Below are 22,956 nucleotides of genomic sequence, written 5' to 3' on the forward strand. Positions count from 1 at the left end.
AGGTATTCTGTTACAGCGGCACAAATAGACTAAGACATTGCCTTTTTACCTCTCAACATGAAGTGAGAACTGGCTCAGAGAACCCCCAACACGTACACTGGGCACCACCAAGAGACCATTTGTAGGTTCCCTGGAATCCTCAGGGCAGCCCAAGGGTGTTTCCAATGGAGATTTGGTTGAATTCCTAATATCCACTCCCACCTTCCACCTCAACAACCTTTTGTTTGGAAAACTTTAAACTTAGAAAAAGTGAAAGAGCAGGCCAATGAATGTGAGTACATCCTTCACATTTCCAATATATATACACACTTGTATATGAATTTATGTGTTAGAGGCTTTTTGTTTCAGTTTTGCTTTCCTGAACTGTTTGAAAATAACTTGCAAATATCATACATCCTAAATATTTCAGCATGTTTCTCTTAGAAGAAAGGAATTCTATTCCATAATCATAATACCATTATCACATCCAACGATTTAACATATACTTAATAGTTTAATATGTAGTGTAGCTTCAAATTGGTTCAAGAAGGTCTTTAATAGTTCTTCTTTTTTTTTTTTTTTTTGAGATAGAGTTTTGCTTTTGTTGGCCAGGCTAGAGTGCAGTGGCGCAATCTTGACTCACTGCAACCTTTGCCTCCTGGGTTCAAACGATTCTCCTGCCTCAGCCTCGAGTAGCTGAGATTACAATGCCCACCACCACACCCAGCTAATTTTTGTATTTTTTTAGTAAAGATGGGGTTTCACCATGTTGTCCAGGATGGCCTCGATCTCTTCACCTCGTGATCTACCCTCCTTGGCTTCCCAAAGTGTTGAGATTACAGGCATGAGCCACTGTGCCCGACCGATCCTGAATCTTTTTAAGGGTCACAGATCTTTCTGATTTATTGTGTCTTTTTAGTCTTCCGTAACTTACAGCAATTATTTTATCTTTTTCATGATATTGACACTTTTTAAGAATTCAAACTGGTTCTTTTGTAGGGTATCCCACATTCTGGATTTGTCGGTTTCTTCTTTCCTTTTCTTTCAAGAAGACTATACCTGTAGGCCAGGCAAGGTGGCTCATGCCTGTAATCCCAGCACTTTGGGAGGCCAAAGTGGGTGGATCATGAGGTCACGAGTTCAAGATCAGCCTGACCAACATGGTGAAACGCTGTCTCTACTAAAAATACAAAAATTACCCTGGCGTGGTGGTGCACTCCTGTAATCCCAGCTACTCAGGAGGCTGAGGCAAGAGAATCGCTTGAACCCGGGAGGCAGAGGTTGCAGTGAGCCAAGATCACACCACTGCACTCCAGCCTGGGTGACAGAGCAAGACTCTATCTCAAGAAAAAAAACAAAAATGAAAACTATATCTGTATCACTGTATTTCACATTGTGTTATATCAGGAGGCACATAATGTTAATTTGTTCCATTACTGGTGATGTTATTATACTTGATTACTTGGTGTGGGTGCCCTCTAAGATGGCCCCCATTGGTCCCTACCTCCTGGTGCCCATATCCTTGCGTTCCCCCTTCACTTAGGTATGCACTGGACTTAGTAACTTGCTTCTAAAGAATAGAGTAAGTCAGAAGTTATGGATTGTCGCGTCTGAGATGAGGTTATCAAAACACTACAGGAGCTGTCACACGGTTTGTTCTAGGGGAAGCCAGCTGCCATGCTGTCAGGCAGCCCAGTGGAATGGCCCACAGGATCTTGAGGCAACTCTTCTGAGGTTTGCGTTATAATCCACCACAATAACTTATTTTCGATGTCAGATTGTCCCAAATTTGGTTAGTAGAAGTTCCTCCCAGCTGACATCAGTATCCTTTGACTTACCCCGTCAGTTTCCTTTGACTTACCCCCGTCAGTTTCCGACCACTTCCTTACTTTGTGACTCACTTCGTGTTTTCCCTGCTCCACGTTTGGAATCAGCCATTTCTCCAAGGTTTCTTTCTTTTTTTTTTTTTTTTTTGAGATGGAGTCTCTGTCACCCAGGCTGGAGTGCAGTGGCATGATCTCGGCTCACTGCAACCTCCATATCCTGAATTTAAGCAATTCTCCTGCCTCAGCCTCACAAGTAGCTGGGATTACAGGCATGTGCCACCATGCCCGGATAATTTTTGTATTTTTAGTAGAGATGGGTTTTCACCATGCTGGCCAGGCTGGTCTCAAACTCCTGACCATAAGTGATCTGCCCACTTAGCATCCCGAAGTGCTGGGATTACAGGCATGAGCCACTGTGCCCAGCCCAAGGTTTCTTTTACTGGGAAATGGCATTCGGAAATCAAGCTCTCGCTGCTAGGTTTGCTCATTGCTACTGGGACATCATTATATGTAAACACTTTTAGTGGACAGAGCTAGGAAATGCATACTCTTAGAAAACTATTACTATTATTATTCTTACACAGAGTTTCCCTCTTACCACTTAGGCTGGAGTATAATGGCGTGATCTCGGCTCACCGCAACCTCTGCTTCCCAGGTTCAAGTGTTTCTCCTGCCTCAGCCTCCTGAGTAGCTGGGATTATAGGCATGCACCACCATGCCTGGCTAATTTTTTTGTATTTTTAGTAGAGACAGGCTTTCTCCATGTTGGTCAGGCTGGTCTCCAACTCCCAACCTCAGGTAATCCACCTGCCTCAGCCTTCCAAAGTGCTGGGATTAAAGGTGTGAGCCACCATGCCCAGCAAAAACTAGTATTTTTTAAAAAATTTCTTCCAATTAAAATCCAGCTCCACAGGATTCTTCCTCATCTTTTGATTCCAAATTTGTATCTTTTCTTCCTCCACAATGGGAACTCTGAATTCTGACACCATGAATACATTCATTTATTTAGTCTCTTTTAACACACCTGTTAACAAGGAGGAACCATCACCATATTTAATCATTTGCTCTATCCTACAGTACACCCCAAATACTTTCAGAATGATTGCTCCAATACCATTTCCTTTTTTAAAGAAACTAATGTGTATTTCTGTCAGTTGCTTAAAAGCCTGTGGACAAACAGCTTAAGCCTACTCAGTGGTTGCTCCTACGCATTTAGTGGCCTGAGCAGTGGGAGCTGCAGACCGGTCTTCCGTGGCAAGCAGAGCACTCCAGTCTTCAGTAGTGACCTGCTCAATAGGCACAGAGGGCACCTGCCACCTTCAGACCAGTCTGCACCCTCGGGCTGAGTAGCGAAGGACCCAGGTGCTCGCACAGTCCATTCACCCTGAAACTCCTCCTTGGTCACAGCCTTTCCAGCAGCGGCCTGGTCTTTTTCCATCTCTTCGGGATCTCTGTAGAAGTGGAGATCAGGCATGACATCCCATTCATAGATGGTGTCAGGCATGCACAGGACTTCCCAGGCCAGCATCCACCACATCAAGCCCCCTGAGTGAGCTCCCTGTTGTTAAATGGGATGACAACATCCACATAGCACAGAGGGGAATCTGTGTGACACAGCAATGGTAGGTAGGTTAACATATGATGCCTCTGTGAGGGGCTGGTGGTCAGCCCTGGGATCAGTAACCACCAGAAGCCATGGCTCCTGGAAAGCTGCTGGGATCTGGTTAGTGAATGTTCTAGGAGTGAAGTGGCCAGCAACAAAAGCGGCTCCAGTAACAGCAGCAAACGACAGCATGGCTCTCTGGCCAGGTTTCCTGGACAATATGACACTGACATCAGCAAGGTTTTCAATGGCAAGAATGGCACGAGCTGCCAGCAGAAACTTCTCGCAAGTCTTCTTCAGATTTAGGATATAGATGCCATCACTTTTCCTGTTATAGATGTACTGTTCCATTTGGAAGTCAAAATTAGTGCCACCTAGCTGGGTTCCTGCTGCAAGGAACTTGAGGACATCTTCCTCCTTCACTGGCAGGACATCAAGGGCCCTAGACATTGTGAAAGTTTCCTTTTAAGTTAAGAGAGGAATCCAGAACAAGACAGCACAGACCCCTCTCTGGGTAGTGCAGAAGCCCATTTCCAACAACGGGTTTAAGAAAAATTCAAGACTTCTTTGTAGCACCATTTGTTCTTAGAATACATCCAGTTAAAGGTATACATATAGTCAGAATACCGTATTCACAGAGCATTTCATTCTCTTTTTTCTGTATGGTTTCTATTATTAATATTATATGCAATTAAGTTCATTTGTTTATGTTTGCATTTAATTTTAAGGTTTTCTTTTTGAAAAATCTCTCAAAATTTAAAAAGTTTTAAATATGAGCCAGGCATTGTGGCTCACACCTGTAATCCCAGCACTCTGGGGGGCTGTGGTGGGCAGATCACCTGAAGTCAAGAGTTTGAGAACAGCTTGGCCAACATGGCAAAACCCCATCTCTACTAAAAATATAAAAATTATCCAGGCATGGTGGCACATGCCTGTAATCCCAGCTACTCAGGAGGCTGAGACAGGAGAATCACTTGAACCCCAGTGTTGGAGGTTGCAGTGAGCTGAGATCAAGCCACTGCACTCCAGCCTGGGTGACAGAGTGAGACTTCATCTAAAAAAAAAAATTAAATATTTAAAACTTGGCTGGGAGCAGTAGCTCACGCCTGTAGTCCCAGCACTTTGGGAGGCTGAGGCAGGTGGATCACGAGGTCAGGAGTTCAAGACCAGCCAATATGAATAAATGCCATCTCTACTAAAAATACAAAAATTATCCAGGCCTGGTGGTGGGCACCTGTAATCCCAGCTACTGGGGAGGCTGAGGCAGGGAATTACTTGAACCCAGGAAGCGGAGGTTACTGTGAGCCGAGATTGTGCCATTGCACTCCAGCCTGGGTGATAAAGCGGGACTTTGTCTCAAAAAAAAAAGTAAAACCTTTACATGGCTCAAAAGTCAAAACTATTTACATGTATGTGTATATATATATAGAGTTATATATATGTGTGTGTAGTTATATATAACTATATATGAAAAACTACACTCAGAAGTTGATATGGTTTGCCTGTGTCCCCACCCAAATCTCATCTTGAACTGTAGTTCCCATAATCCCCAAGAGTTGTAGGAGGTAATTGAATCATGGGGGCAGTTATTCCCATGCTGCTGTTCTCATGATAGTGAGTGCGTTCACATGAGATTGATGGTTTTATTGTTATTATTATTATTATTATTGGGGGGATGGAGTCTTACTCTATCACCCAGGCTGGACTGCAGTGGCATGATCTCAGCTCACTGCAACCTCTGCCTCCCAGGTTCAAACAATTCTCCTGCCTCAGCCTCCTGAGTAGCTGGGATTACAGGTGTGCACCACCAAGCCCAGCTAATTTCTGTATTTTTAATAGAGACGGGGTTTCACCATAGTCAGGCTGGTCTTGAACTCCTGACCTCAGGATCCACCAACCTTGGCCTCCCAAAGTACTGGGATTACAGGCATGAGCCACCACACCCAGCTGAGATTGATGGTTTTATAAGGGGCTTTTCCCCCCTTCACTCAGAACTTCTCCTTCCTGCCACCATGTGAAGAAGGACGTGTTTGCTTCCCTTTCCACCATAATTGTAAGTTTCATGAGGTCTCCCCAGCTCTGCTGAACTGTGAGTCAATTAACCTCTTTCTTTTATAAATTACTCAGTCTTGGGTATGTCTTTATTAGCAGTGTGAGGACAGACTAATACAGAAGGGTAAACTCACATCCTTATTACTTCCATTCCATTGCTGCAAGTCCCCTATAGGCAACCACTTGTTTTTGGTTTATTCTTTCTGTGTTTCTCTTTCTTATACAAAAAAGTAGTATAATGTATCCATTCTTTAGTATTTTAATTGTTTCACTTAATATATCCTGGAAATTACTACACGTTAATTCAGAGAAATATTCCTCAACACTTTTCATCTGTGTAGCACTCCATTGTGTGAATGCATCACAGTTTATTCAATTACTATCCTAATTGAATGAAATTGTTTCTAATATTTTGTTATTATAAGTGATGTCTCCATGAACAACCTTATAAATATATTGCTTATATTTGTAGATGTGTACTTTCAGGATAAACTCCTGGAGTTGGGTTACTAAGTCAAAGGGTAAATGCATATATAGTTTTGCTAGATATTTCCAAATTCCCTCCACAGGGGTTGTATCATTTTGCATTCCCACCAATGAGTATGAGAATCATTTCAGCCTTGCCAATGGAGTGCATGGTCAAACTTTTGAAATTCTGTCAGTTTGCTATCTCAATGTAGTTCTATGTATTTATAACATAATGAGTAAAGCTCACCATCTTTCTGTATTTTAAGGTCCATCTACATATTTGTGTATGTGTGTATGTGAACTGTTTATTTGTGCTTTTGCCTAATTTTCTGTCAAGTTTTGGCCTTTTCCTCTCAATATTTAAATGTTCCTTTTTTTTTTTTTCCTTTTGAAAGGAAAGACAGAGTCTTGCTCTGTCACCAGGTGCCAGGCTGGAGTGCAGTGGCCCAATCTTGGCTCACTGCAACCTCTGCCTCCCAGGTTCAAGCAATTCTCCTGCCTCAGCCTCCTGAGTAGCTAGGACTACAGGCATGCGCCACCACGCCCAGCTAATTTTTGTGTTTTAGTAGAGATGGGGTTTCATCATGTTGGCCAGGATGGTCTTGATCTCTTGACCTCGTGATCCGCCCACCTCAGCCTCCCAAAGATTACAGGCGTGAGCTACTGTGCCCGGCCCTAAATGTACCTTATATTCCTAATATTACAGATTAAACTGTATCTGTGAAACTGTTGCAAATATTTCTCACAATGTGCCAATTTTCTTGCCATGAAGCAGGTTTTTTGAAAATTGTAGAATTTATTAATATTCTCTTTAATCTGAGTATTTTATTTTTCATTAGAAAAGCATTCATTTTGGTGTCAGGCCAAGCTTGGACTAGGTTTCCATGCCTCTTTTAAACATTTTATTTGAAAAAAATAAAAAACAACTTTTTTTTTTTCTTTTTTGAGACAAGGTCTTCTGCTGTCACCCAGGCTGGAGTGCAGTGGTGCGATCTTGGCTCACTGCAGCCTCGACCTCCTGGGCTCAAGCAATTCTCCTGCCTCAGCCTTCAGAGTAGTTGAGACTACAGGGGTGCAGTGGGGCACCGGCTAATTTTTAATTATTTTATTTTACTTTTTGTGGAGACAGGGTCTCAATATTTTGCCCAGGCTGGTCTCAAACTCTTGGACTCAAAGGATCCTCACGCTTGGCCTTGTAAAGTGCTGGGATTACAGGCAGGAGCCACTGTGCCCAGCTCCATGCCTCTTGATAACTTCAGTGTTTTGTTTTGTGAGGCACAGCAGTGAGACCTTCTTTCCTGTCTGCCAAGAAAGCAAAGGGGTAGTGGGCCAAGTCAGTTTAATTGCTTTTTTAAATCTGTTTCCCTCCCCTTGACCCCAGGAGTCCAGGTTGGGGACAGTCACTTAGCTCTAATGGGGCAGAGCAAATGCCACATGGAGAAGATTGCACACACATCCCCTTCCCCGGCAACTGTCTCTCAGCTGGAGGAGCAGGCACCCAGAGGGCCTTTGGTTTGCATCGGGTTTGAATCATAGACTTTTCCCACACCCAGCGTATAAAGAAGTCCACCGATGTGTCTTCTAATACTTGTTGTTTTCGTTTTTTATGTTTGGATTTCTGATCCATTTGACATTATCTTGCTGGATGGTGAGAGGTATGGGTCCAGTTTTCTAATAGGCAAGGTGGCCTATGGAGTGGGGGCGGGGTAGCAGGGGAGGAAGGAACCACGATCTTGATGGTCTGGGCCACTAGGTGGCGTTCCTCCAGGTTGCTCCTCCTTCAGGACGATGGGAGAAAATGCTGTATGTTTTCAGAAGAAAAAGGAAATGAGTCATTAGGTTTAATTGGCCAAGAGGAAGCCCTAGTAAAAAGTTCCCTTCTGTCTACACAACCTGGATTTCTGAAGGCAGGCCCTGTGCTTCTTTCCCTGTGTTAGAAAACATCATTTCCTCTGTGTCTGTGTTTCCCAGCAGGAGGCTGATGTGGGCCAAGTGTGCATGCACAAAGACTGACTTTGCCTTGAGCGCCCCCAGGTTCTGGGTAAGGCCTTGGGAGAGAGCAGTCAAAGAGAAGTCCAGATGGCATTGCCCTGCCGTGTGCCTCTTGGGGAGCCTGGGCCTTGGAGTGACAAGATCTTGGTTCCTGTCCCAAGCTGCTGCCACCCAGCCTTATCATTGCAGGCATGCCAGCTAGCCCTCTCTTCCTCAGTATCCTCATCTGTAAAGTGGAACAATATCTCTCTAACCATGTGCCAAGGATTTCAATGGGATAAAGTGAGATATGTGTGCTGCAAAGTAAAAACACTGTATAAATATGTTTTAACCATTATTCTGGTTATATTTTGTCATATGTGGATGTATCTTATAAGATCTATTCTATATCTTATAAGAATTTGTATTTATAGGCTGTATTAATAGGTTGATTTGTGGCCAGGCACAGTGGCTCACGCCTGTAATCCCAACACTTTGGGAGGCCGAGGTGGGGGATCACCTGAGGTCAGGAGTTCAAGACCAGCCTGATCAACATGGAGAAACCCGGTCTCTACTAAAAATACAAAATTAGCCGGGTGTGGTGGTGCATGCCTATAATCCCAGCTACTCGGGAGGCTGAGGCAGGAGAATTACCTGAAACTGGGAGGTGGAGGTTGTGGCGAGCCAAGATCATGCCCTTGCCCTCCAGCCTAGGTAACAGAAGTGAAACACCATCTCAAAAAAGAAAAAAAAAGTGTTTTTTGTTTGCTGTTTATAAAGTGATGTTTTTTCACACATCTGCTCTTCTGCGAAAGGGACACAGCCTTAATGAGAAAATGAACCTGGCTTAAAAAGAATTGTCAGAGTGTCGACTTTAGGAGAGGGTCTGCAATGTGCTTTCTCTGAAGTTGTGTACGGAATTGCGCATGTGCATATTTTTCCCAGCGTGTATCAGATTGCTAAAGGAGGTCATAGCTCAAAGGTGGTTGAGAACCACAGTCTTGAAAAAAGGGAGCCAGGCTGGCCTCAGGACCCCCTTCCCATTTGGCTTCTAGTAGGACTGAACTGGTTCCAGTCCTTTCTTAAGCCCTACATGGGGTCTTAAGGCTGCTAATGTCACTTCTTGCTGTAGCTGGTCTGGACAGAAAGAGAAGAGAGATGTGGGAAGGGTTTGTAGTGTCGAGAAGGGCGGAGGGGAAACTCTAAGTTGGTAAGCCTTCAACGGCAGCTCAGCAGGAGGTCAGAAAACAGTTCTTCTTGTCATGCCACAGTGGTCCTCTTTCTGTTTCTCAAATGCACCAAGGTTGATCCTACCTCTGGGCCTTTTGCAGGGGCTCTTTTATTTCCCTAGAATATTGTTACCCAGGCTTCCCCTGGACTGGCCCCTTCTTTTTATTCAGCTCTGATATCATTTTCTCGGAAAAGTCCTCCCTGATCACACAATTCCCGCAGCCCAAATTATCTTCCAAGAGCACCTGTCACCATGGGACATCATCTTTTTGGTTTACTGGGTTGTCTGCACTGCCTGCCCTTTACCCAACAGAATGCAAACTCCCTGTGGGTAGTAAGCACATGTCATGTCCAGAGTCTGCAGAGTCTGCCACAAAGTAAGCACTCCGCACACTCCTGTGGAATGGACACATGCATTGTTCTTGTTAGAAGCTGCTGCATGGCACCTGTGACTTGTCTTTCCCTTGGTGCCAACTCTGTGTCCTCAAATCTTCAGTGTGTTCTACTTCTGAAGAATGTCTCATCCCTGTCCCTTTGTCCCCTCCTACTTCCCACTTTCCCAGGGCCACTGATCTGGTATCTGGGGAGTGACAGCCCTGTCCCTTTCTCCCTGCTGCCCTTCCCAAAAGGCAAGCGGCCCTGCCCCCTCTTGGCTCCACCCCTTGCTTCCATTCACACCTCACTCCTGGGACAGCCAATCCCTCTTGGTATTCTCCTGCCATTCTTGGGCTGAATCAAAGCATCTTCCCCATGGTACCCCAAAGCCCTGATTTTCCAGACAGCAGACCTTGCTTATCTTGTAGCAGAGCACAGCATGGAAGGGGAGGCAGTTCCTTGAGAATCTCTTAAGAAGACTTGAGTGTCCACCCTTGGGTTCATGGGGCTCTGAAGGCAGCAGGGTTGTGAGGAGGGGCTGGGGCAACAGCCAGAGGGAGCTTTCTGAAGATAGCTGAGGAGGAAGTGGAAAAGGGCCCCTGTACAGGCAGATCTGGGGTCCTAGACAGTTCATGGGGAGCTTTGGGTAAAGGATTCTGGGGCTGGCCCGCCGCAAATCAGTCAAGCCCTTGGATGAGTTGGGGTGGAGATGCTCGCAGGCAGTGAGGTAACCCTACCCCTTCCTGCCTGTTATGCAGCCATGGATGTCTGTCCAAGGGTGAGCTGCTGGGCTGTGTAGGAACTTAAGAGGGGACCAAACAAACCCAGGAGACAGGACATCTGGCATTGCTGAGGGAGCTGCCACAGCCAATGCAGCCCTTCTCTTCCCATCAAAAGCTGTTGCCAGGTGTGGGTGGGCAGGGGTTGGCAATGGCTTGTACCTTGTATATTAGAAATTTATTATGGGCTGTCAGGTAACAATGTTCAGAGACCTCTCTTATGAAAGGTGCTATATTTCTTGTGAGTCATTAAGACTATTTATTTATTTTTAATGCCAAATGTCCAAATTCATCTACCCTCTAGGGATCATTTCATCTTGTACTGTGTGCTATCTCAGCAGAAAAAATGCTTTCCCCAAATGTGTCAGTTCTATTTTTAAAAAGGTTCAGTGACCTATTTCTGCAATTCTCACAGACACTGGAAGAATAGCATTCTATTTAGGCTCAGCTCTGTCACCAAAAAAATTACACTGGCTTCCAGGTGTTGCCTAGAGAGAGGCCATCTTGCTTTGCAATGGAGAAGCAGAAATAAGAGGAGTACACCTGTCCCTCCTCACGGGGGGATTCACCCCTAGACCCTCAGTGTTTGTCTGAAACTACAGATAGTACTGAATCCTACGTAGACTCTCTTTTGCTTGTGTATACATACTTATGATAAAGCTGAATTAAGTTAGACCCAGTAAGAGGTTAACAACAATAACTAATAATAAAATAGAACAATTAAGTAAAGTACGAGTTACTGGAACACAAGCACAGAGATACCACCAAGAGGACTATGGAGCAGCTACCAGCAGGGAGCGTCTATGACGCCAAGATGCTGGACAAAGGGGTGAGTCACGTCCAGGGGGACAGAGTGCGGCAGTGTGGGATTTCATCATGCTACCCAGAACAGTATGTAACAGAAAACTTAGGAATTGCTTATTTCTGGTGTTTTCCATTTAATATTTTTGGACCAAGGTTGACATGGGTAAGTGAAACTATGGGAAGTGAAACTTCGGATGGGGACTACTCCATTGTCAGGATGAGATCACGAGAGCGTAGAAATGCCCACACATCCACACACACATGACACGCTTCTCCAGTTCCAATGTCAGGATGTACACCACACCTTTAGCCAAAGCTGACACTGGGAAATTGCTTAAGAATCAACCGTTTCCTAGACAAAAAACTTACAAAGACAATTTACAAAAGAGGAACTACAGCCCATTAGCTACGATAGGGCAAGAGGTTAGCTCTTCTAGTAATCTAGGAAATGAAAATTAGAACAACGCCACCTGTGGTGGGAGAAGTCAGAATTGTGATTCCCCTTGGGTGGAGTGGAGGAGGGGAACGGGGCCCCAGCAGTGGCCTCCAGGGTTCTGGGAAGGTTCTGTTGCTTGATCTGGGTGCCAGTTACTTAAAGATGTTCAGTTTTTAAAAAATCACTCGTGATTTATGTACTTTTCTGAATGCATGATAAACCTCACTATAAAGTTTACCTTAAAAAACCAAGCTCACTCTTTAAATGGCTCACTAAAAATGGTTAAATTTGCAAAACCATTTTTTTTTCAAGTAGTAGTAGCCAGTGTGCTTGGAGTCTTCGCAAAGTTAACATTTTTACACATGGCTAATCATAGTATACGGGAATATGGCACCCTTTGGGGAAGAATTTGGCAGTATGATTTTAAAACTCTGAGAAGTGCTCATATTTGTTAACTCTATAATTTCACTTCTGAGACTCTGTCTTAAGAAATAACCCTAAATGCGAACAAATGGTTTACGTGCGCATAGGCATTACAGTATCATTTAAAATAACAAAAATTGATAACAGCAAAATATTGAACGTAATCTAAATGTCCAGCTCCAGGGCAATGGTTAAATAAACTTTGACAAATTCACACAATGACATTTTATACACTCATTACAATAAACTAAAGTGAGTAATGACAGACGGAAACACAATATAGGAGGTAGGAAAAGCAGGATGTGAAATTGTAGATACGATTACAGCTAAGATTTAAAAAAAAATCTTACACAGAGAAAATCCCAAGAAGGTTTTAAAAAGTGAGTAATGCTAGTGTTTGGGTAACAGAATATGAGTGGTATATTTTCTTTAATTAACTTTCCTGTGTTTTCTAGATATTATTTAATGAGCCTGTATCACTTTGGTAAAAGAGGGAATGTTCAGAGTCACCCTTGTGTGTGACTCTTGTCTCAGAAGTCGCTGCCTGTGGTTCTCCAGGGTCCGCCATGCCCGGTGCCTGTGGCCATTCCAGGCTGAATGGAGCCAGTGTTATTTAGGAGCAAACTGATTGGCTGTCTCCTTTCTGCAGGGCTGACTGAAAACTGTCAACCCTGAGGGCCCTTTGAAGCAAGGTGTAGAGAGTTCAGGATGGAGCTTTACGTTTTGTGGCTTGTACGGGAGACTCAGGAGGAAAGTCTTCTGTTTGGTCACCAGGTAACCGCAATGCCCAGTTCATTCGCTCATCCTCCCCTATCTGCTGGCTCTTTGGGTTCAGGGAGAAATGTTCAACTCTGCTTCCCTCTCTAGACATCACCTTCTCTTTTATTTTCTTCCAGCCAAACAACTTGAAAGGCAAGTCTTTGATTTTGATACACTTCTTCTAAATCGATCTTTTGCCCCACCCCCGACCTGCACCCCATTTCTCTGTTTTGGCTCATATGGGACTTGGTGGGGAGGCAGCCGGGACAGTGGTACTGGGCTTGGGGAGAGGGATGCTGGTGAGATTTCAGCTGTCATCCTCATCCCTGAGCTACTTGGTGCCTTTGAATATGCCCACAAACCTCAGTGGAGCACTGCTAATTTAGCTCCAGTTTGCCAAATGGACCTCTAGTGCCACTGCGGCAGTCCCTCACAATGATGGCTCTGTTGCCCTCCTCCGGCATCCCAGAGGCACCCAGGACCCAACCCTGTCCTGGTCTCCCCTTTCTTCTCTAGTTGCTGCTCCTCCACAGACTCTCCTAAAATAGTGGGTGTTCCCTTAGGGATCATCTCTTGTCTCTGTACACTTTAACTTCACTTGTATTCCCCAGGCTTCGGGCACCTCTTGCTTCCTCCCATCTCCCAGATTGAGTGGCTCAGCGTATGGGCAGGGTGCCCCTACCTATATCTGCATGTAGCCTGGGCAAGTTCCTTCACCTCTCTGCAGTGCAGTCTCATCTGCAATGTGGAGATGAGCAGCGCCTGCCCCAAGGGCTGTTGGAAGGACGAAGTGTTTAGTGCAGCGGCTGGCCCTTCCTAAGCCAGGAGTCATGATTACCGCTCATCCTGGCTCTCTTCTCATCCCCAGACACATCCATCTAAAGTCCCCTGGATGTCTCCATTTGGGTGTCCTTCAGGCAAACTGATGCCTGTCTTGGAGTTAATGTGCCCCACACCAAATTAACCATCTCTTTTCTCTCCATTTGTTTCTCGTGTTTCTCCTTCATCGTGTCTTTGGGGAATGGCCCCACCAGCCACCCAGACTCTCAGAGTCACCCTGAAGTCCTCTCTGCACAACTCTGATCTTTCTCTAAGTCGTATCAATTCTCTCTCCTAAATACCGCCTGTGCTACCTATGCTCTCCATCCTGGTGGACGCAGGGTTGGCTCTGATGGCCCAGTTACCCAATAGCCTCCCTAAGCTCATCACCAGGGCTACAAACTTGCCAAGATCCTACTAAAACACTTGAAACAGCAAGGGGTGGTGTGGGGGTAGGGGGTGGGCTAGCTCCAAAATACAAGAAGAAATTTAAATTAACAAATATTTCTTTCAATGGCCACAAAATGTAAATGATGTCAGCTGCTTTGTTCGTAAAAATGTTAGTACTTTGACAGCCATTTGTTAGGTTTTTCTCCTATACAAGAGTTTCTGGCCTTGAGAGAAATCAGAAGTATATTAAATTAGCAGGGGGTTGGGGGTTGTAGCCAGATCACTTTAAAAAGCAAAGTTATCAGCGATCTCTCAGAAACAGCAATACAGAATAATTATGTTTGATGTGGGACAGGCTTGCATTTAATGCCTGTTCTAAGGTGGGGCCCAGAGAGGTCTACAAGCCACCTGTGCTTACTTCTTTCCTGAGGCAATAAGCAACTAAGAGTCCTCCAAAATAAGAATGCATTCAGGCCCATTCCTGCCGACTTCTTGCCTGGGTTCCTCAGGCCTTCTTAGAGCAGTCCCCTGAAGCCCTAGGCTAGGTAGGGCCCTCTGCTGCCACTCACCTAAGGCCTCAGCCTCCTTTTGTCAAGCCACATTCGTCTTTGAATTGTAATTACTGCCTCTGTCTGTTGCCCTGGGAGATCCCTGAGGGTAGGGACCACATCCTAGAGATCTTTGTTTAACTTTACAGACATTCCAGAGTGTTGATGATTAAAAGAATGAATGACAGGCTGGGAGGGAGGGGCGATAATGATATACTGCGATCGGGAAGAGGAGGCGAGGGTGGGGGCAGAGATGAGGTCAGCGTAGGCAGACTTGGATTGAGTGCTTCTCGGCAAGAAGGGGATCCACCAGTCTGGAACTCGGCCTAGGGGCTGCGATAGAGAAAGTGGGGTAGTGGCCGCTAACATAAGCGGGGGTGGTTGAAGTCCCGGCTATGGCTGTAAGAGGCCAGGCAGGAAGTGTGGGCAGGGAGGGAAGCCAGAGTTCTGGGAAACCTCGTTGCCACTTATGGGAGGGGCAGAAACGTGGGAGGGAGTGGCGGCTGCAAGCACAAGCAGCACTCGTAGGAAGAGGAAGGCGGGCCTGGGGCGGTGGCTCACGCCTGCAATCCAGGCACTTTGGGAGGCCAAGGCGGGTGGATCACGAGGTCAGGAGATCGAGACCATCCTGGCTAACAGGATGAATCCCCGTCTCTACTTAGCCGGGCATGGTGGTACGCTCCTGTAATCCCAGCTACTCGGGAGGCTGAGGCAGGAAAATCGCTTGAACCCGGGAGGCGGATGTTGCAGTGAGCCGAGATTGTGCCACTGCACTCCTGCCTCGTGACCTAGCAAGACTCTGATCTCAAGAAAAAAAAAAAAAAAAAAAAGAGGAAGACGGCTGCTACAGGAGGGCTGAAATCCTGAAGTGACTACCCAATCAATCACTTGTGCGGTTGACGGTGGGCCAGGCCCTACGCCCAGTGCTGCGCATGGAGTGAGCCACAGAAGGATGTTAAGATAAACCGCATTTTATGGAAAAGTGAATCAAGGCCCAAACTGGCTGAGTAACTCATCCACAGTCACACAGGGAGGAAGTGAAGGAGCAGAGACTCAGCTCCATGCTCATTAAGGGTAGATAACCTGCCTGAAAGGATGGGGCTGGGACCCTGTCTGGGGAGATGGACATTAGAAAGCTTTGATGAAGTCTCAGAGATGAGGGCGGAAGCCAAGCCGCAGGGCAGTCGGTGAGTCAGCGAGAGGGAGGAGTTGAACTGGGAGGAGCTGTTTACATGGAGGAAAAAGGGGTGTTGGTCATTTCACAAGTATAGTTGGCCAACCCCCCCCCCACTCTGCATCCAGAAGCAATAGTCAGGTAATACTTTTATAAATTTGATGTTTAAAAAAATTACATTTGAACACAGCAATAAAAACCTAAGCCCTTCTCCATTAGTGATCTAACTTCTCTGCCTTCATGTCACAACAAACACTGGAGGGCTTTCCCTGCAGTGTCAACCTTATGGCTCTTGTTGTATCTTCTCTGTCCAGAGGAATCTTTTCCAGAGCCCTGCTACCTGCAGAGCTGCCTGGAAAAGTGAGGAGGGAGAGAAGGAGCAGTGTTCTGGCCCTCTCTGTGGGGCCCTTACTCTAGATGTTTCCTCTGCCCAGAAACTCTCTTCCCCCAGGCATCTGCTGGGCTGGCTTCTCACCTCCCCAGAGTCTTCCACCTCAGTGAGACGGACCTCTACCATCTTTATTAATACTGCAGCCAACCTCTGCCCCCTGATGCCCAAACTCCTGGACTCCCTTTCCCTGCTCTGTTTTGTTCTTTCTTCCATAGCAACCTCAGCTACTAAGTCACCCTGCTTATGCACTGCATTTAAGCATTTAGTATCAGAGTTCCTCCTTCTGCAATAGCGCAAGCTCCTCCAAGGCAGGCAGCTTTGTCTGTTTTGTCCTCTGTCCTATCCCAGGTGCCCAGAGCTGTTCTGGGCACTTAGTAGGCTCTCAATTTATATTTCTGGAATAAAAAAAGGAGTGATTTCAGCGGGCTGACTCCATGACGAAGGAAGATGGGTGGCTTTTCCATGGGAGAGGGAAACGGGGAAGGCATTTCAGGTTAGGGAAGCAACATAAGCGGGTGCTTGAAGACAGGAACGAGTAAGTCACTCTGTGGGCAGTGAACAGAAGACCCATTTGGTGGTGCTCAAGATGTGGGCGTCGAATGCCAGGATGGAGAGTGTGAATTTTCATTTGTAGGTAATGGGAGGGAAGAGGAAGGCTGTTGAAAGATTTTGAGCAGGGGAGAGACTCCATGTGAGTAATATTTGGGGAAGATGAAGTTGGAGGTGGGAGTCCATTGGGTGGAAGTAGTCCTTCTGGGATGTTTTCCTTAATCCCTATCCCCACGTCCCCTTCCTCGCGAGAACTCCAGCTCACTGGCATGTTTCCTGTGACCCCCTTCTCTGTGCTCTGCCTGCTCCAAGTTACACCAGAACCAGAGTCTGCAGGTGTGCTGTGCACCTTAGATTTGGAGGGAATTTGTACATTTTTTTTCCTCTGGGTAAAGTCAGGGGGGTATCATCCATAGCCTCTGGTTAGAAATGGCATTCAGCACTTGGAATGCTTCCTCTTGCTTCTCTATCTTCAAATTTGTGCAGTGGCAACACTGAAATTCCAAAGGAGTAAAAAGCACGAAGACCTTTGCCTGGTACATCAAGAATGTGGACAAATTTAGAACTGGAGCCTTGTGTTACAATTGCAAGTCAAACTCCAAGAGGGGGTAACCAGCCCATTAGCGCAGGAACCTGGAAACTGACTTTTCTGCTATCTCTCCAAACACACACACACATACATGCGTGCACAGTCTCACATACACACATTCATTGGGCCCTTGAAAGATCAAGGCCAACTGCAAAGCACCCATTCCCCAAGACTCCTAATTTATATTGGGAACTAGCTATAAAGCTCCCCTTGGCCCCCAATCTTCCCTTGCAATGATAAAGAGCATGTCACATCACACTAAATGTGACACTTAATCAAAACCCATCTTCTTTAACAAACCCTTAACCTCCAGCACACGAGAGTCACCAAGGCCAAGGGACGAGACGGGGAGCCGACTCAGGTGGCACATGCTTTGATTAAGATGATACAGATTTCCTTTTATTTCACTTTTATCAGAGTTGTAAAATTCCGAATCTGTCCCCTTTTTGATTTGACAACAGCACATTTCAATAGAGGTTGACACCAAAAAAAGACCACGACTTGTTCTCTCTTCAACCGGGAGTAGGTGATAATTTCTCTGAATCCTCTTCAGTAATGATCGTCAGAGCTTCTGATCTTCTGATAAGCAAGTTTTGCAAGGAACATGGTTAAACTGAAGCACAAACCTGGCTGGCATCTGGTCCCTTTCTTAACTGGTATCTAAATACCCTTAATCTATAGGCCCTGAAAAAGACCTCCCCTTCTCTGCCTCCTACCTTGGGTCTTTATTTCTGAGACTTAAATCCTCAAGTGAATTCTTTTGCCAGATTTCTGGGGCAGGAAATTTACTTCCCTGCCACACAGTTACTTTAGCCCTTCTGAGGGCTCCAGCAGTTGTCCATTTCTATCACATGGGCCATTGCTTTCCTCATGACCTATTTAGGACTTTGTATCTAAATTATCTAATCATTGGCTAAATTGGGTAATTCACCATAGAGGTATTGAATCCTATTTATGAATGAGATACATGTTATAGGAGGGAAGACTTATTTCTGCTTTCAAAAACTTGTGGTCTTGAAATAAAATACAGTAAAGGTAATAGAATGGCAAGTGGCGACAAGAACTCCAAGGCATAGGCAGTTGATGCTTTCAGTAAGCATTAATCATCTACTGTGAGCCAGTCACTGTTCTAGACACTGGGAAACAGCAATGTACAGAATGGACAACATTCCTGCCTGCAAGGTGCTTACATTCTGTGTGGGACTGGACATTTTCAGCATTGATATATTTGGCTTGTGAACAACCCACACTTTCAAACGTTGTACATTAACCCTCTTCAATCACCTTCTGTAGGTTGAATTTAGACTTTCGAGTACCCACAAACACGCAGAACTTCTCAGTTGTCTCGTGACGTCACTCCAGTAGGACTATACTCGGTTGGTGCAGTGTCAGCCCCTGTCTGTTCCGTGGTGTCAGTGGTCTTATTGCTCACCAAAAAGTGAGCAGAAATTTAAAAACTGAAAATGTGGATGCTATTGGCAAGACTTGTAGTTCTTTTCTTTTTTTTTTTTTTTGAGACAGAGTCTCACTCCGTCACCAAGGGCCAGGCTGGAGTGCAGTGGCACAACCTCGGCTCATTGCAACTTCTGCCTCATGGGTTCAAGCAATTCTCCTGCCTCAGCCTCCCAAACAGCTGGGACTATAGGCGCGCACCACCACGCCCAGCTAATTTTCTTGTATTTTTAGTAGAGATGGGGTTTCACCATGTTGGCCAGGATGATCTCGATCTCTTGACTTCGTGGTCCGTCCGCCTCAGCCTCCCAAAATGCTGGGATTATAGACTTGTAGTTCTTGTTAACTTCTTACATATGAGATAAAACTAGAAACCATTAGGAAGAAAAAAAAGCAAAATTAGAGAGCCCATTTAAAATACTGTAGGGATACAAAATATTGAGCAAAACAGATAAGATATAATAAAGATTTTTGTGAATGATTTTTTGTTTCTGAAAGAGCAGTCTTTTCTTATATTTGGCAATCAGTCCATTAGGTTCTCAGCAACAGCGCTCTCTACCTCTTGGCGTGAGGCCTTCCTTTCTCCCCTGGAGGGCTGGGTGCTGTGGTCAGTACCAAGAAAGGGCCAAGACATGGCCCAGTCCTTCATGAAGATAACGGAAAATAGAATGGCCAGCATATTTCAATACAGAAGGGAAAAAAGGGTTTTCTAAAAAAGTCTATGTTACTGGCCAGAAAGAGGAGACAAGAAAACAGCAAAGAAGCTCATCCTTGCCAAGATCGGGTTAAGCTTAAAGGTCACAGACCAACCTAGACTGGGGAGGTGAGAGTTGGTGCCAGGGCCAGGCCCCACTTTAACTCTTCTAACAGGAGGCCTCTCCATTGCCCCTGACGGACAGGCTTTACCCTGCCCTTCTGTGTACCTGGTGTTTAGCCAGGGGACTGGCCTAGGATTATTCCTGAATACAAGTCCTGAATAAGTCAAGACAGGATGACAGCGGCACACTGAAGGGACAGTGTAGAAATGTGGGGGTGAGGGCAGCAGGAACAATCCAAAGCTGTAATAATGGGAACTTTACTGAGTCCTGACTCTGCAGCATATGGTCTGTGTCCTACTTTCCCTCACACAGGTCCCTGAACCACTCCTGCAGCAATGCAGCCTGTGCAGGAGGAAGCCACAGCCCTAACAGCTGGTGAGATCTGGGTGCAGAAGGCTGCATTTGTTCTGCGAGAAGCTCTCTTCCCACATCTTGCCAGGCAGAGGGGCTCAGGGTGGTACTGCAGCCCCTGGTCAAACCTTGTAGGATTAGCTGGCAAGTATGCTAAAAATCAATACAGAAATAAATAAATAAGTAGATATTAGATATTTTTTTTAAGTTTCCAGGAGTCATCGTTGACTTTTCTTCCTTGTCACTTTCCTGCTATACCTGAGAGCTGACCCCTGGGAGGATTAAGAACTTAAATACAGAATCAAGTAACCAATGTGTAAATTTACAGGCACATAAACAAGTGGGTAGGTGTGTACTTGGTTTTCCTCTAGGAGTTTTTGTGATAAAATTGTATTTATTTATTTATTGCTCCTTGCACAGCTGGGCTACCCCATAGGCAGTGTGCCCAGGGGAGCCTATATTTTAAACTCTTTATTATAAAAAATGTTTCAATGTGCATAAAGGGGAGAGAATAGGCTGAGTGTGGTGGCTCACACCTGTAATCCCAGCACTTCTGGAGGCCAAGGTGGGTGGATCACCTGAGATAAGGAGTTCGAGACCAGCCTGGCCAACATGATGAAACCTGTCTTTACTAAAAATACAAAACTTAGTGAGGCATGGTGGTAGTGGCCACTAGTCCCAGCTACTTGGGAGCGTGAGGCAGGAGAATCGCTTGAACCCAGGTGGTGGAGGTTGCAGTGAGCCAAGATTGCACCACTGCACTCCAGTCTGGGCAAGAGAGTGAAATTGTCTCAAAAAAAAAAAAAATAAAAAAATAAAAAAATAAAGGAGGGGGGGTTTGGGGAGAATATAGTATAAAAGAATCCCATACACCCATCATCTAGATCTAACCATTAACACCTTGGCCTATTTGGTTCATCTTCTTGTTTTTCTTCGTATTTAAAAACAAACTCCAGACATTATATTTTACCCTTAAATACTTCAATACACATCATTTAAAAGATAAGGACATTTTCTTGTATAACCACAACACCATTATCACACATATCACAATTAACAATAATTCTTGGCTGGGCGCAGTGGCTCATGCCTATAATCCCAGCACTTTGGGAGGCGGAGGCGGGTGGATCACTAGGTCAAGAGATCGAGACCATCCTGGTCAACATGGTGAAACCCTGTCTCTGCTAAAAATACAAAACTTAGCTGGGCATGGTGGCGCAGCCTGTAGTCCCAGCTACTCCAGACTGAGGAAGGAGAATTGCTTGAACCCAGGAGGCGGAGGTTGCAGTGAGCCTGGGTAACAAGAGCGAAACTCCATCTCAAAAAAACAATAATTCTTTGCTATTTTCTACTACACAGTCCCAATTCAAATCTTCCTGATTATCCCCAAATCTCTTCTTCCAGTTGGTTTGTTTGGATGAGAATCCAAACAGGGCCCACTCATTGCATTTGGTTGCCACATGGCTTGGGTTTGTCTAAGCTAGAGGACCACTCTGAAGGACCATTAAGGAAGGGGTTGCTCTCACTCACCTATCGCTCTGATCTGGTCCTCAATGAATTTCTCCAGGTGCACCCTGAGGCCCCTCACTAGCAGTTCAGGCAGCCAGAACAGAGTGACTAAGGTCTGGAGGAATGAGCCTTGCCATGGAAAAAACAGAAACTCATAGATTTTCAAAATTCCAGGCAAGATACCATGACTCATGGGAAAATGTCGGATGCAGTTTCTGTCCTCCGGCGCCCGGACGAGAATAAAGCTTCCATCAGGCTGGAGGGAGAGAGAGGAGAGGAGGCCCCCCAGGACAGAAGGAGCGTGAGGGAACGCATTCTGCACACGCTGGGCCCAGGCAAACCGGCTCCACTGAAGAAGCTCAGTGACTTTTGCTGAGGAGCTGGGCGTCGCCCTCACCAGGGTCCTCTGGTGAATCTCTCCCCTCGACGGTCTCCTTTTGTTTGTCCAGTAAGAAGGATGTCTATCTCTTCCCCGAGAACGTTGCGGTCAGAGGCCCACTTTACCCCCTGGGAAGGCCCCTTCTTCATGGAAGCTAGGCCCTGACAGCCCGCAGCCTTGGTGGTGCATGAAGGAAGCCTCTGCCACCCACCCCGGCCTGGCCAGCAGCGTCTCGATGCCTCAGGGCGGGGGCTCACCGGCGCTCCGCGCTCACTCCGAGAGTTCAGCCACGTGCTCGGCTGGTTTCCCCACATTAAAAACGGTGATCAAAGAACAGCACTTCTTCCGAGACAGGAGGGAGTGCCTGGGGCCCGAGCTGCGTCCCCTGCACCGTATTCCGGCTCACACTGTGCCCTGGGCCTATCGGCCCAGAGCAAGCCGTGTTGGTTGGTGAACCCGGGAAGAGCGGTCTCCCGGGCCCCGGCCGCGGCGGGGACAGGCTGAGCCAGCGCTCCGAGGCCGCTGCGCTCTGGGCCTCGCCTTCCGGAGCCTGGACGGCGTTCCGGTTGCATCCGCGTGGAAACTTGTCTCAGAGGAGCACATCTGGGGAGACATTCATCTTCCCTGAGGGCCCAGTCAGTGCTCTTCTGGCTCTCGCCCTCTCTTACTGGCTTTGGTGGCCGCGGTGCCAAAAGAGGCCTCCCGTGGGCCAAGAGGCGCTGGTGCCCCGCGCTGGTGGGGCCTCCGCAGGCGCACGCGCGCCTGGCAGCTGGCAATCTGACATGCATCTGATCGATTTTATCTGCAGAACATTCAGAAAATTTATCCTCTCCCCCAGCCCCCCGAAGAACACGTTGACCCTCTGAAGCGGGGAATGCAGTGTGGCTCGCCTGCGGGAGGACGCCCTTGGTTTTGATGAGGCTGGTGCGGGACCCGCTATCAGCCTCAGACCGTGAGCCAAGAGGGTGGGGACAAGGTTCCTCCGGGGAGCTCCGCATCGTCCCCGGCCTTCCATTCGCGGTGTTTACCAATTTTGTGAAAGCAAATCCAGCTGTTGGGAGGAATTGCTTCCAGATGACATGATGGGAAAGGAAAACACACTTTATAAAAAAGCTGCTGAATAGAAACCAGAACATGTCCGCTCCGTGGGCCAGGATTGCATAGGGGCTGTTTCCTGAGGTTGTGCAATAGGCCAGCTCCTGGGGTAAGGAACAAGAACAGTGCAAATGCTCCCCCCGCCAGGGTCAGGAGACCAGAGCTGGGGCTGGACTTGGCAGAACTT

General features: G+C 46.4%; 1 protein-coding gene and 1 pseudogene across 1 annotated transcript; both read right to left on the reverse strand.

Annotated features, from left to right (window-relative positions):
• Positions 1 to 2,992: 2,992 nt before the first annotated feature.
• LOC144576752 (small ribosomal subunit protein uS2 pseudogene) lies at positions 2,993 to 3,858 on the reverse strand (annotated as a pseudogene).
• Positions 3,859 to 18,655: 14,797 nt separating this feature from the next.
• Positions 18,656 to 22,860, reverse strand: LOC108592172 (uncharacterized). Its single transcript, XM_017973402.5, has 2 exons — positions 21,317 to 22,860; positions 18,656 to 18,984 (listed from the first exon to the last, which is right to left on the reverse strand). The coding sequence occupies exon 1, from the start codon at positions 22,808 to 22,810 to the stop codon at positions 22,001 to 22,003; it is 810 nt and encodes a 269-aa protein (XP_017828891.1). The 5' UTR covers positions 22,811 to 22,860; the 3' UTR covers positions 18,656 to 18,984; positions 21,317 to 22,000.
• Between the last annotated feature and the right edge of the window lie 96 nt (positions 22,861 to 22,956).

The sequence above is a fragment of the Callithrix jacchus genome, chromosome 6 (genome assembly GCF_049354715.1).
Source record: "Callithrix jacchus isolate 240 chromosome 6, calJac240_pri, whole genome shotgun sequence".
Lineage (NCBI taxonomy): Eukaryota > Metazoa > Chordata > Mammalia > Primates > Cebidae > Callithrix > Callithrix jacchus.